At 38.2% G+C, this 13201-nt stretch overlaps 1 protein-coding gene across 1 annotated transcript; it reads right to left on the minus strand.

The window, feature by feature from the left end:
* On the minus strand, positions 1-7034 carry LOC116273393 (coiled-coil domain-containing protein 14-like). The gene is made up of 5 exons (XM_031662420.1): positions 6770-7034; positions 2417-2472; positions 2030-2102; positions 1717-1786; positions 1-1631 (listed from the first exon to the last, which is right to left on the minus strand). Exons 1-5 carry the CDS (start codon positions 6941-6943, stop codon positions 1489-1491), a joined length of 516 nt encoding a protein of 171 aa, XP_031518280.1. The 5' UTR covers positions 6944-7034; the 3' UTR covers positions 1-1488.
* Positions 7035-13201: the final 6167 nt, after the last annotated feature.

Genomic DNA, 13201 nt, shown 5'->3' on the forward strand with positions numbered 1-13201 from the left:
ACCAAAATACAAAAAAAAAAAATTTCCAGTAACTACATAATAGGTAAAATTAGTTTTCATATTTATTTAAATCAATATATCCAAAATATTAACATGTCAGTGTATAATAACCGAAATTTTGTATTAAATCTTCTAAATCTGGCATATATTTTACATAAAGCACAATCTAGATGCTCAATTCTCATCAGAAATACTTGGTCTATATTCAGATTTAATAAAATTTACACTTGAAAAGGTAGGTTCACATGCCCAAGTTATTCCAAACATACTTAGAAGTTTTATAATAACTGGATCAATTACAGTTTTCAAATTTAATTGTAAATTAATTTAAATTAAATAACATTAAAAATTCAATTCCTTGGTCGTACTAGTCATATTTCAAGTGCTGAATAGCCACATGTGGCCAGTGGCTACCATCTTGAATAGTACAGGCCATGATAATATAAGGCTATTGTTACTGGCTTCCAAGATGAGTTACGTTTCCCCTGCCTTAGTTCTCTACCTCGGGACTATCTGAAACATCAACCTCTAGTCCCACGAATGCTCTACTGACACTTTCTCAGCCTCCTTGCCTAAATCCTGATCTCTTAATATATAGGGATACTGCCTTATAAGACTTTCTAAACTTCATTCCTCGGCCAAGCTGAATCTAAGCATGCCCTACAGTGCTGACATTTCTGGCCCACCTGAACTATAGAACTGGCTAGTCTAATTCTCGTCCATCTGAATTCCCATTGTGGACTTTTTCATCTTCATCTTGTTCTCTAGGCCTCCAAGGCCTATCTTGTTCTCTAGGCCTCCAAGGGACAACATAACCAAAACTTAACCAACATAACCAAAACTTAACCTCCAAGGGACAACATAACCAAAACATAGCTCCAAGGCTATCTTGTTCTCTAGGCCTCCAAGGGACAACATAACCAAAACTTTCTTGTTCTAAACTAGGAAAAGTTAGCTGTGAGGATGTAAAGTACCCTTGGCTATATTCACCATCAATCAGTAGCAGGCTCTCTTTCCTTATTGATCCAATTTTACCTCCTTATGTACCATGTATCCTAACTGTGCAGCTTGACAAGTTCGGCTTGACTAACTTAGGACATATATATATATATACACACACATATATACACACACACACATATAAATATAATAATCTTAAAGAAACTACTAGAAGTATATACCTGAAATACAACCAATTTATGATTATCTATGAAAACGAGTGGCAGGGAAAATTAAGATAACTCTATATACCTCGCAAATGTCATTCTGAGTTTGAACTTTTTCTCCTACAAAACTCAGTCTCTTTTTCTACTTTTCTTCTTGAGAAAATGATAGCAAGCAAAGTGGACTACTCAGTGATTAGAAGCTGAATACAGAAAGGCATAAGCACACATAAACCTAACCAATACTGATTATTAAAATGAAAGTCAACTGCATAATCCTGATAATTGATCAAAATACCCACAATTAAGGATTATCTTTAAATAACTAAGAGAAAAAAGGCTTACATGTTTCTTTCTGGACTACCAAAGGAATAGTATGTTTTTCACGTCTTTTCTTTTTTGATCCATATCTTTTGTTTTCTAAAGGTCTAGAATTAGATCTGTTTTCTAAATATGCTGTTTCTGAACCTATTAATAAAACAAAAATGTGTTAACATCAAAATAATGACTTAATTGAGATAAGGTGTTCAGCAAAGAATTTAAAAAAATAAACCTGAATCTTCATTTCTCAAAATGTCCCTCAGCAAAGAAGCACAACCATCAAGCCCGTGTACAGTTTCCGCCTGTAAGGAATAAAGTCATTTAGAATACATTTGTATATAACTGTTAGTGTAGGAAAAAATATATATTATGTAGTTTTAAAATTTGTTTATTTACAAACAATTTATTATTGGTAGAAAAGATGCTTTAAAGCAACAGACTTCATACTTCCTTACAGCAATTAATACTTTGCATTTTATTCCTACTTTTTAGCTACTATCTGAAAACTAATTAAAATAGTGTGTATTGTATCTATTCAATCTTACCTGACTTTCTGAATCAGAATGGATGGAATAGCCAGAATCTGCATTAAAACGTGACATTTTTCTTAAATAGGTCCTGGAAAACAAGCTCATTAATATTTTTACAAATATTTTCCCCAAAATACATTAGTAAGCAGTCATCTTCTTTTCAGCAAAGACAAGAAAGCTTGTCCAACCATGTACAAGATGAATTTATAAACACATTTTGAAGATTAGAAAGACTGTTAAATACTAAAATGATTAACATGGGTAGATATAAAAAGTTGTTCCCCAGAGCTTGTGACAGTAGAGGCCTACCTAATTTTCTGGGGTAGACAACATGTCATCCAGCCCAAAGACCTGAAAAACATCTTGAAATCTGAAGTTGTAAACGTCTTCATAAGTACTTACGCTTTCTTTCCATTTGTTAATTTAGCAGGTCCAGTGTGCCTTCCTGAAGATAACACCTATGACATAATATATTATAGCAGATAAACATTTTTCTGTTATATTTTCAATATGCTATCTTGACAAAATTTAATGTCATTTTTTTCTTTTATTCATCTTCTCAAACTGAAACTCTGTACCCATCAAACAATACCTTGCCATCCCCTCTTCCCCCTGACCCTAACAACTACCAACCTAACTTCTATGAATTTGACTACTCTAGAAACTTCATATAACCGGAATAATACAATATTTGTCCTTTTGTGACTGGCTTATTTCCCTTAGCATAATGTCTTCAAGCTTCATCTATATTGTAGCATGTGTCAAAATTTTTCTTCCTTTTTGAGGTCAAATAATATTCCATTGTATGTACCATATTATTCACTGTTTTAATTAATGCGATCTATCCTAAAAATCCACAATTACAATTTAATTCATATATTAAATTTCTTTTATGTAAAATGTCAAGCAAACAACACATATATTTGTTCCTTAAGTCTGTTTAAGGTAAAAAGGAAATTGAGATATTATTTTAAACCGGAATTAACTACTACACTAAGTTCAGACTATACTAATCCCAAAATATGTTCTATATTCCCAAATTCTTTGAAACATACAAGTTAATTCAAGATACAGAACAGAGTTTTTAACTCTGCTTCCTTTTATGTACATTCTTTGGAATGCCTGATTAGACCAGCAAGAACTCTGCCCTTTCTCTTTATCTACATCTCATTGTCTTAATCTTACTTTTTAAATTCATATATCACTGTTGTTTTCTTAAATTTTTTTGTTTTAAAAGTGACACAATGGACAACATTTTGTGTAGAAAAAGAGGAAAAAAATAAGCATTTGCTTTTACATGCATCCAGTATCTTGGGAGTTATGCCAGAAACAGTTAATCATGGATGCCTCCGGGGAGGGAAACTGAGTATCTGGGGGACAGAGTGAGAAGGGACACTTTCCATGGTATACTATTTTATATCTTAATAACTTTACATCAGATAAATATAATCTCTATTCAAAATAATTTTAAATAGACACAAGAAAGTCCCTGACTCCCTCCTCGTTCCACCCTCCAGATGTAGTCACTGTTGGCAGCTTCATTTACAATTTATCTTGACATATTTACATATTTCATCTCAAGATAGCTTTGAGCAGTAACTACCCAACTTTCTGGAGTTACATGGCATTCTATTATATACTTGAAGATGCGCTCCATCCTTCTAAGAATGTCACTGAGAATACATTTTTAAAAAACTGGGTTGGTAAGAATTATACTTCTTGAGATAACTTGGAATATGATGGAGGGTCATGAAGCCAGCAGTGAGAACATCACTCCACTGGTCTCTGTGTCACACTCTCAGGGTCTTTCCCTTTGGTATATCTATGTCAATGTCCTGGCTGGAATCATAATAACAAATCCAAGCCATGACACTGTAATACTGTACCCTGGATCGAGTCCAAAAACAACTACCACAATTATTCTTTCAAAAAAAAATGTTTTTTTAAGTACACTGTCTGAGGTACATGTCTGGCATAACTGTAAGGTTATATATGGTGTTTCTTCAAAAAATATACACAAGGCTATATTATAGAAAATCTAGTACAGAAAATTACCCATGATAAAAGCACCTTGAAACAGTAACTATCATATTGGAACAATTCCTTTCAATTTTTTTTTTGTAGTTTCTATTATGAAATAATAGTACAAAGAAGCCCTATATATGCTTCAGATTCTGTGACCCTGGACGTTTTCCATATTCTCTCTCAATATATATATACAGCATTACTTTCTGCCTGAACCATTAGAGTTAAGTTGCAGATACAATACTCCTTTACTCCTAAATATTTCCTAAAAACAAGGTCATTCTCTAATATAACCATAGTATAATTATCAAAACCAGGAAATTAACATGGATACAGAATTTTGATCTAATGTTCAGACCTTATTCGCAAGTTGCCAATTATCCCAATACTGCTCTTTACAAAAAACAAAAAACAAAAATCCCTCTGGTTCATGCCCAATCCACGCTCACATTCTGTTTCTGTGAGTTTTAACTATTTTAGATACTTTATATAAGTAAAATAATGCAATATTTGTCCTTCTGTGACTAGCTCATTTCACTTAGCATAATGTCTTCAAGGTTCGTCTCTGTTGGTGCATATGACAGTTAGTTCCTTCTTTTTAAAGGCTGAATAATAGTCCATTGCATGTATATACCATATTTTCTTTATCTATTCATCTGTAGATAGATTTTTGGATTGTTCCCACATTTTGGCTATTGTGAATAGTGCTGCAATGAACACGAGAGTGCAAATATCTCTTCTATATCCTGATTTCAATTCTTTTGGATAAATTCCCAGAAGTAGAATTGCTGGGTGATATAGTTCTATTTTTAATTTGGTGAGGACTCTCCATATTGTTTTCCAAAGCGGCTATAGCATTTTACATTCCCATTGACAGTGTACAAGGGTTCCAATTCTTCCAAATCCTTGCCAATACTTGTTTCTGTTTTTTTAATAAGTCATCCTAACAGGTGTTAGGTGATAGCTCATTGTGGTTTTAATTTGCATTTCCTTGATGATTACTGATGTTGAGCATCTTTTCATATACCTGTTGGCCATCTGTACATCTTTGGAGAAATGTCTATTCATATCCTTTTTTCATTTTTTAACCAGGTTATGTGTTGTTCTGCTTTTGAGTTATAGAAATTCCTTATATGTATTTTGGATTATTTATCAGACACATGGCTTGGAAATATTTTCTCCCATTCTGTAGACTGCTTTTTCTCTCCATTAATCATTTCCTGTACTGTGCAGAAGCTTTTCAGTTTGATGTATCCACGTTCTTCTTATAATTCCCCCGCTCAGCCCTGGAGTTGGTCATTTCTCCAAAAAGCCAGGACTCCTTAGTGGACAGTGGTACTTGGAAACCAAGATCTAGGTACTAGACGTGTTCTTTGCTACCGGGGCTTCCAATCTTTTTTTATATGCATTTTTTACTTAGTCATATAACTAGATATTTGCAATTTTAAATCCTGTGTTTTCTACTTTTAAATCTTTTTCATATTCAGAAATTTTTAATGGTTGTATAATATTTCCTTCAGTGGAAGTAATATAATATGGTCTTGGTTTGCTTCCTATTTTTCACAATCAAGAAAACAAACCTGGAATAAGCCTATTTATTGAAAACAGCCGTTTCATATTTAGGATTAAAAGGAAAATTATTTGGTGAAAGGTTATTAGTAATTTAATAACCCTTGATACAAACTGCAAAGCTGCTCTCCAAAAGGAGTGTCCTAATCACAATACAGGAGAATCAGTTTGCTTTATTTTACACTTACTTCTACTGGGTTATTATCACTAAACTTTTAATTTTGCTATTTGAGAAACATACAAGCATTTCTTAGTAGTCATATCTCCTACCAACAAGTACAAGATAAAACTGCCTTTGTAGAATGACTCAGAGTGCGCTAAGGTCTTTCATTTCCACTTTATCCATACCCTGTGAGTTATCATTATTTCTGTGAGGTGGGAACCTAAACTTCAGAAAAGTTTGTTCAAAGTCATACATCTACTAAGTAAAATGTTTAAAAGAAGAATGGACTGGCATCAGCTTTGTGAGTCTGATTCTTCTTTCCACAGCTGTGTAACTGCTAAGTTATTTGAACCCTCCGGCCCTCGATTTCCTCATATATAAAATAGGGATAATAGTACTTACCTCATAAGGATATTGTGACTATGAAATGAGTTATTTTATGTAATACATAACTTAGAGTAGTATCTACCACATAAGTCCTATCTAAATGTTAGCTGCTGTTTATCAAGATGGTGGCAAACTACGAGTTTTTAAGGGAACTAAATGTTGTTGTATGTCTACCAACTGTGTGATCGATGTTTTTACCGGGTTCTCTGATTTAACCTTCTCAATTCTTTGAGACAGGATTTTATGCTTATTTCTGCCTATTTGCAGCTAAAGAATAGAAAGTTCTGATAAGTAAAAACTAGTAGACTCTCAAACTGCAGGTGGCCGAAGCTAGGAAAGCTTAAGTCACTCGAGCCAGCGGCGAAGGCTGGGACTCGAACCCCGGTCTTACCCCAAAGCCGGCGGGCTACGATAATTAAACAGAAACACACCGAGAGCGGCTGTGTTACGACGGGAAGATTAGGTGTTCTTTGCACCTCTGTCCCAGCACTTTAATGTCACCTCATTGTCTTTGTCTTTTTTCGAGCATAGTTTTACAAGTCCCTGGCCCGAAAACCCCCCTGTCCCTCGAGCCATCCCCACAGTGGACTCCTCAGGTCCTCAGCCCTCACCTGGCCCGGTCGAGATCCGGACCTGACCATCTCTCGCAGCCTCAGAGAAGCCCAGACCGAAACAAGTGAAGCCTCACGGTAAAAAGAATTAACCGCCGTGGGCTCCCGGACCTTCTTGGCCCGCCCGCCCAGCTTCCGCTTCCGGAAAGGATCCCGCCGAACGCCGCGCTTCATAGTCTGCGACCCGCCTCCACTCCCTTTCTCCTGCTCCAGGCCCAGCGCCTTGGGCGTGCGCAATAGATCCCGCCGGCTTCCAGGCTCGTCACCCACCGGCAGAGGGTAGGAAAAGCCAATAGACGGCGAATGGGGCGGGGCCTAGGCCTGGCCGGGGCGGGGCCGCCAAGAAGAGTTAAGCGGTGCGGTTCCAGGGCTTGCGGTGGGGGAAACAGGGACGAGAACCCGCCAGCACCAGAGGAAGGGTCAGGGGTAGGAGGCGGATAGGTTTCAGAAGGAATTGCGCGCGACTTTTTGGGTTTTCGCTCTTTATTTTTATTTTGGCATCGTGTGCCTTTTGGATGATTTCGTTCTTGATATTCTATAAAAATAAGACCTCCGGGTTGTTATCTTTGCCTGAGTGTGATGACAATTTCAGAATTATTCCCTGTGGCCACTGATCTCAGATGTTCGTTAGTTGGGGTTTGGGGTTTACTTCCATGCGTACTTGTCTCCTCTTGTGTTGAGGTAATTACTTTTGATGAAGAATGACACAGCATTCTTAATATTGGCATGTGCACTCAGTTTAATGAAGATTTTAGTCATTGGTTTTTAAGGCATTGGGTTTGGGGTTAATGATTTAAATCAAATTGAAGAGAGATAACTCAGTTTATTCCGTTTCAACTGTCACCCAGACAGGAGGGCAGTGGCGCAATCTCAGTTCACTGCAATCTCTGCCTCCTGGGTTCCAGCGATTCTCCTGCCTCAGCGTCCCTAGTAGCTGGTATTACAGGTGCACGCCACCACACGCGGCTAATTTTTGTATTTTTAGTAGAGAAAGGGTTTTGCCATGTTGGCTAGGCTGGTCTCGAACTCTTGACCTCAGGTGATCTGCCTGCCTTGGCCTCCCAAAGTGCTGGAATTACAGTGGTTAGCCACCATGCCCAGCCTCATTGCTTTTTAATGGAGAAAAGAGCTACCCTTTAAAAGTCTGTTACCATTAATGTCAAAGCCCAGGAACTAAAATATGTCCACCAATATATCACACACTTATCCTGAGTGATTTTAGGAAACGAGTATTTCACAGATTTAGTTTTGAATTAGATCAAACTGTGAAAACTTCTCCTTTCCTTCCCCAGCCCTCTCATAACTTCATAACTTTCTAACATATTCACCTGAAATTCAGGATTTTTTTTTAGTTAAGTTGATTTTTAAAAATTCATCTTGATTTTTCTTGATACATATTTATTTTAGAAAATAGAGATCAGCAGAAAGGAAAAATAACCCATAACCTCATTGCCCATGAGTTATCACTCTGAACAGCTTGGTGCATTCCCTTCAAGATTTTTTCCACCTACGTATATATGTATAAATGTATTACAGCAATATGAAATAATAGGTATTACTTTAACATGAGTGTTTTCTCTTAATATCTAATCAATATTGTTTCTCATTAATCTACAGTTATAAAATGGCTGCCTGGTGTTCCATGATTCATTTCCCTAGTGTTGGGAATGTTATGCCCCCACCCCCTGTTTCATTTTGTTATTTGCTATTATAAATAATGTTGCAGTGAACTGAGATCTGCAAATGAGCTAGATAGAGAGTGGAGAGCAGAGGATTCTAAAGATGTGGAGACAGCATGATGTTGAGAAAGAGAAACCCAGGGAGGCTCTTGCTGCTGAAGTGTGGATGGAAATATATGTAGGGCCAGACTATGCAGTCCTCATAGGCTACATGATTTGGCTTATTATCCTAAGGCCATTAGGAATATGTAAAAGTTCAGGCAGGGGGCACAGTGAACTGACTGGGGTTTTACAAAGACCCATGGCTGTAGTGTAGAGCAGGAATCCGAAATCTACAGTCCCTGGCTAAATTCAGTCTGCCATTCTTGGATACAGCCTGAGAACAGTTTTTGCATTTCCAAGTAGTTTTTTTTTTTTTAAGTCAAAAGAATGATATTTTGTGATGTGAAAACTTACCTGAAAATCATCTCAGTGTTATAAAGTTTTGTTGGAACACAGTCACACTAATGTGTTTACACATTATCTGTGCTACAACTGCCAAAGTTAAGTATTTGTGATAGAGACCATCTAGCCTGCCAAATCTAAAATATTTACTGTCTGGGCCTTTACAGAAGAAGTTTGCTAATCACTAGCATAGAGGCTGCTTGGGGAAAAGGCAAGTATGGGTGTAAACAAGTTCTCTCCTCCTGCATCCATTCTCTGCCCTCTCTTTGGACTGACATCAGTCAGACATGCCCTCCAGCTTCAGGTTCTGTTTAGTCAATAGAAGAGGGAGAGAATAGGATATTCCTCCTATCTCAGCACCATATGGCTGATGCACTGGCCCTCTGCATCGTCAGGGGAATCCCTGCAGCTCCAGTCCTCTCACACTCTAATAAAACATGTCCTTCCCTTTGTCCCTTCAGTCTTAGGGGTGATAATGGTTTGCTAGTCCCTGGGTGCCTCAACCCCCTTGTTGTTTTCCTTGTCCGTTCTGTAAACCTTTTAATTATCTTCAAAACTCTAGATTGTCTTCTGTTTCCTGTGAGGACCAGATTGATAGGAAGTCCAGATGAAATATATTGGTAGCTGGGAGGAGATGAGGGGACCTAAGGCAGGTGGTGGTGAGGGAAGGTGAAGAGGACATATTTGAGAGACGCATAGGAGGCAAAATGGAGAGCACTTGGTGACAGAGTTGGAAAGTAAGGCAGTGGGGAGGTATTTGTTGACCCTGGTTTCTGGGTTTTGTATCTTGGCAGGTGGTGGGAGAGATCCGCATTTAGGAAGGAAGCTTATGAACTCATTTCTCTCCAACATTTTTTTATGAAAAAAATACAAACCAGAAAAGTCATTTTTGGATATGTTAAGTTAGGGAGTACTTTGGAATCATCCAAGAAAAGATGTCAAGTTGGCTACCAGATAGTTGAGTCTGGAGCATGGCAAAGACGTGTGGGCTGCAAATACACCTTTCTGAGTTGCCTGTGGCTTCCGAACTTGCTCTGAAATTAATTCCTCAAGAAAGCTTCTCTATCTTGCCCCTGCAAACTAACTGTGTGCCCGTGCCCCATGCTACTATGTAGTAGCATCATTTCTCACAATTATAAACTTGTGTTTAGTTATGTAATGTAACTTGTGTTTAGTTATGTAATGTCTGTCTTCCTAAGTAGAATTTAATCTCTATGAAAGCAGGTACCTCACCTTGTTCAGAGCAGTATCCCCAGTGCCTAGCACAATCCCTTGCACTTGTAGGAATTTCTTAATTATTTGTTGAATAAACCAATGAATCAACCATTGTTTGGACTGCTTTGGTGCATTGGGGCTGACAGCTACTTGAATGTCTGAGGCTCAGGATTATCCGGGACTAGCCCTTTGAGCTTGGTCTGGAGGTTTAGTCCCTCTAGTATCATGGACACACAGCTCTGCTTGTCTATCCAGTCTTTCATAATTCAGCACATTGGACCAATGACTTTGCCAATTGGCTCACCTCTGAAGTGTGAAAGTCTCTGTTCAGGTTTGACCACGTTCCAGTTTATAGGAAATGACCAAAGTTGAAAGTACATGAAGATCTAAACTAAAAACACAGATTTATGGCCAGGACCTAAGATTCAAAAAGTAAGAGGCTATAGATAAAAAGTCTCATGTTGGGAGCGTGAGCTCAGTTTTGCTTGGAAAGATCTGAGAGACTGTGTTATTGCCTCTCCTCAAGCCATTTAGTGCTCTCTGGGGCTATTTTGAACCCAAAGGTTCTTGGCCTTTTGAGATATTATACAAATTTGAGAAGTTGCTCAAAGCTTTATAATTTTTTCTTCAGAAAAATGCTAAAGAGCACATTTTGGAAACATAGTTTTATATATAATGTTATCAGAGGCATTCAGGAGCCTCTCCAAGGATTTCAGGTTAAGATTCCTATTCTAACCTAATTCAAAACCAGCCTTCCACACTGGGGTGTCCAGCTCCTTCTGTTGCAGGGCCCTGGTGATCCTGGAAGTGGTTGGTTAACTAGGGATGGTAGGTCCCTGATGGAATAGCATCAAGGAGAGGAAGGGCATGGAGCATAGAGAAAATGGAATTGAGCCATAATCTTTGCATTTCCCGCTGAAGCTTATGTATCTGCAGTCTTCACTTTAATCAAAATAGCTTAATTTAGGAAAGAAAGAGCCCACTGTTTTTGCTTTATAAAATCCTGATTTTATTGCTTCCTGAAATTTGTTTTAAAGGAGAAATACAAACCATATGTTACAAGGGCCTTCATTTGACAGTTTAACTGGGGTCATGCTGGAACTCTATAGATATTGCTCATTATGATAGGAAAGCCAGTAGGATGGGTCTGACAAAGATCTGTTGGCAGCAAGAATCAAGGGACCCCCTTTGGAATGATCTGATCACAAGGAAGAAATGGTTGGGGAAAATGTGCCACGTTTGTGGGTCAGATGTGAACTTTAATACAGCACAATGACAGTCACTTATTGCCCTGCAGACCCTGAAGACTTGTGCCTGACCCAAAGAGAGAAACATTAATAATGATTAAAATGTTAAAATTTTGTTTTATTAAAATATTTGTAAGGCAGTGTAGCAGATGCGGGTGGCTTGTTATTGTGAACATCTATGACTTCCTGGCCGAGAGTCTTTTTTTTCTGGAGCAAAAGGAGCAAGCTGAGGCAAGCTGGAAAGGCAGAACATTAATTCCCCTGGAAGAAGCCCTCAGTCAATGACAGGTGAGGATTATCCAGTGATGGATGAAGAGCTTCCTCCCCCTTCGATTGGGATAACTCTGAGATGTGTTCTATGCTGTCTCCCACAGTTCCCCAGCAGTATTGGGGTATAGAAGTAACTGGCTAGATAACACACCATTTATTAGCTTTCTTCGCATCACTATGATATCTTACACTTCCTAACCCTGTTCCACTGTTCCTGGGATTGCCTCCTAAATAAACTATTTGCATGTAAATCTCTATCTCAGGGATTATTTCAGGTGGGGTGGGAGGAATCCCATACCTACGCAGGCACTGAGGATATATACAAGGCATCATAGATTTGGAGTCAGACAGATCTGGATTCAAATTATTTCTCACCAGTGACATTGAACAACTTATCTAAGATTGTTTCTTAGAGATAATGACACTGACTTCATAAGATCATATTGTAAGGAAAAATTAGAGAATGTATAAAGCACTATACATAGTGGCTTACATATGGTAAGTGCTTAATAAATGTTGGCTATTATCATTAATACAGTATTTATAATATTGTTAATACAGCACAGCCCAGGTAGAGGGTAAAGCACAAAGCTGTTTTCCATCCTTGGGGTGACTGCAGAAGCAGGTTGATTTGGCAGATGTGCTGTAGATACTGTGTCCCTAGTGAGCAGCTGTGGCATAGCAATATCAATAGCTTAGAGCAAGCATTGCCCCAGTGAACCAGGGCAGGAAAGGAGGAAGATGGCACACACCAAGTAGTGGCTCAAAAGATGAGCAACTGGCAGTGCAACAATGGTATTGCCAATTGTGCTTAGTCTCAGTAAGCACCGATAGCCACAGCACCAATAACTTCATGTCTGTGTCTAGTAGACTCTTTGATCATTGGAATTTCATTAGCCTCACTCTTGAGGGATTATGTTGAAGGCTAACAAGACTAAGTTTCTGATTTCAACCTGCTTTCCCAAATGTACAAAGGACTCTTGCTTTTGTTACATGTATGAACCTAATTTGTTATTTTAAAGTCTTTCAAATGGGGCTCTCTGTCCCCCTTTATTCTCTATTTGCAGACAAGACCATATTTCAGTTATTCGGCCACAGTGAAAGAGAAACTGAGAGACACCAAGAATCTGAGGCAGGTTAAAGGATTTCACTCATTCTCGAATCCTGATTAATTACAGTGCAAGGTTTCACCTGTAGTGCTTCAGCCTTCTCAAACAGCCTTAGGTTCCAGAGCAGATAGAAATGAGGGGCTACTCACATGGATACATATGTAACAAACGTGCACATTGTGCACATGTACCCTAGAACTTATAGTTAAAAAAAAAAAAAAGAAATGAGCTGCCACTTTGGCTAGGAAGGCAGACAGCAGGTAGGATTAGTTGTTGCCCATCTCTGCAGGTGCGGCCCAGTGCTGTGGGGGAAGAATCTGTTTAAGTCCCTTTTATTGTTTCACTCGAGTCAGAAATCAAGGACCATGGTAACATCCAATCACAATCTCCTCTTACCTTTAGACACTAATAGACAAATTTATCCTCAATTGATGTAGAGAGATATATGCATATAACATAACATGATTT

This window comes from Papio anubis, chromosome 2, assembly GCF_008728515.1.
Source record: "Papio anubis isolate 15944 chromosome 2, Panubis1.0, whole genome shotgun sequence".
NCBI classification, from domain to species: Eukaryota; Metazoa; Chordata; class Mammalia; order Primates; family Cercopithecidae; genus Papio; species Papio anubis.

Bases quoted from the DNA above. Each gene is read 5' to 3' on its own strand.
- LOC116273393 (XM_031662420.1), bottom strand. From the start codon at position 6,943: ATGAAGCGCGGCGTTCGGCGGGATCCTTTCCGGAAGCGGAAGCTGGGC. The intron at 2,473-6,769 runs GTGAGGGCTGAG...ATTATGTCATAG, and splicing joins CCGGATCTCGACCGGGCCAG to GTGTTATCTTCAGGAAGGCA. The intron at 1,787-2,029 runs GTAAGATTGAAT...TATTCCTTACAG, and splicing joins ATTCTGATTCAGAAAGTCAG to GCGGAAACTGTACACGGGCT.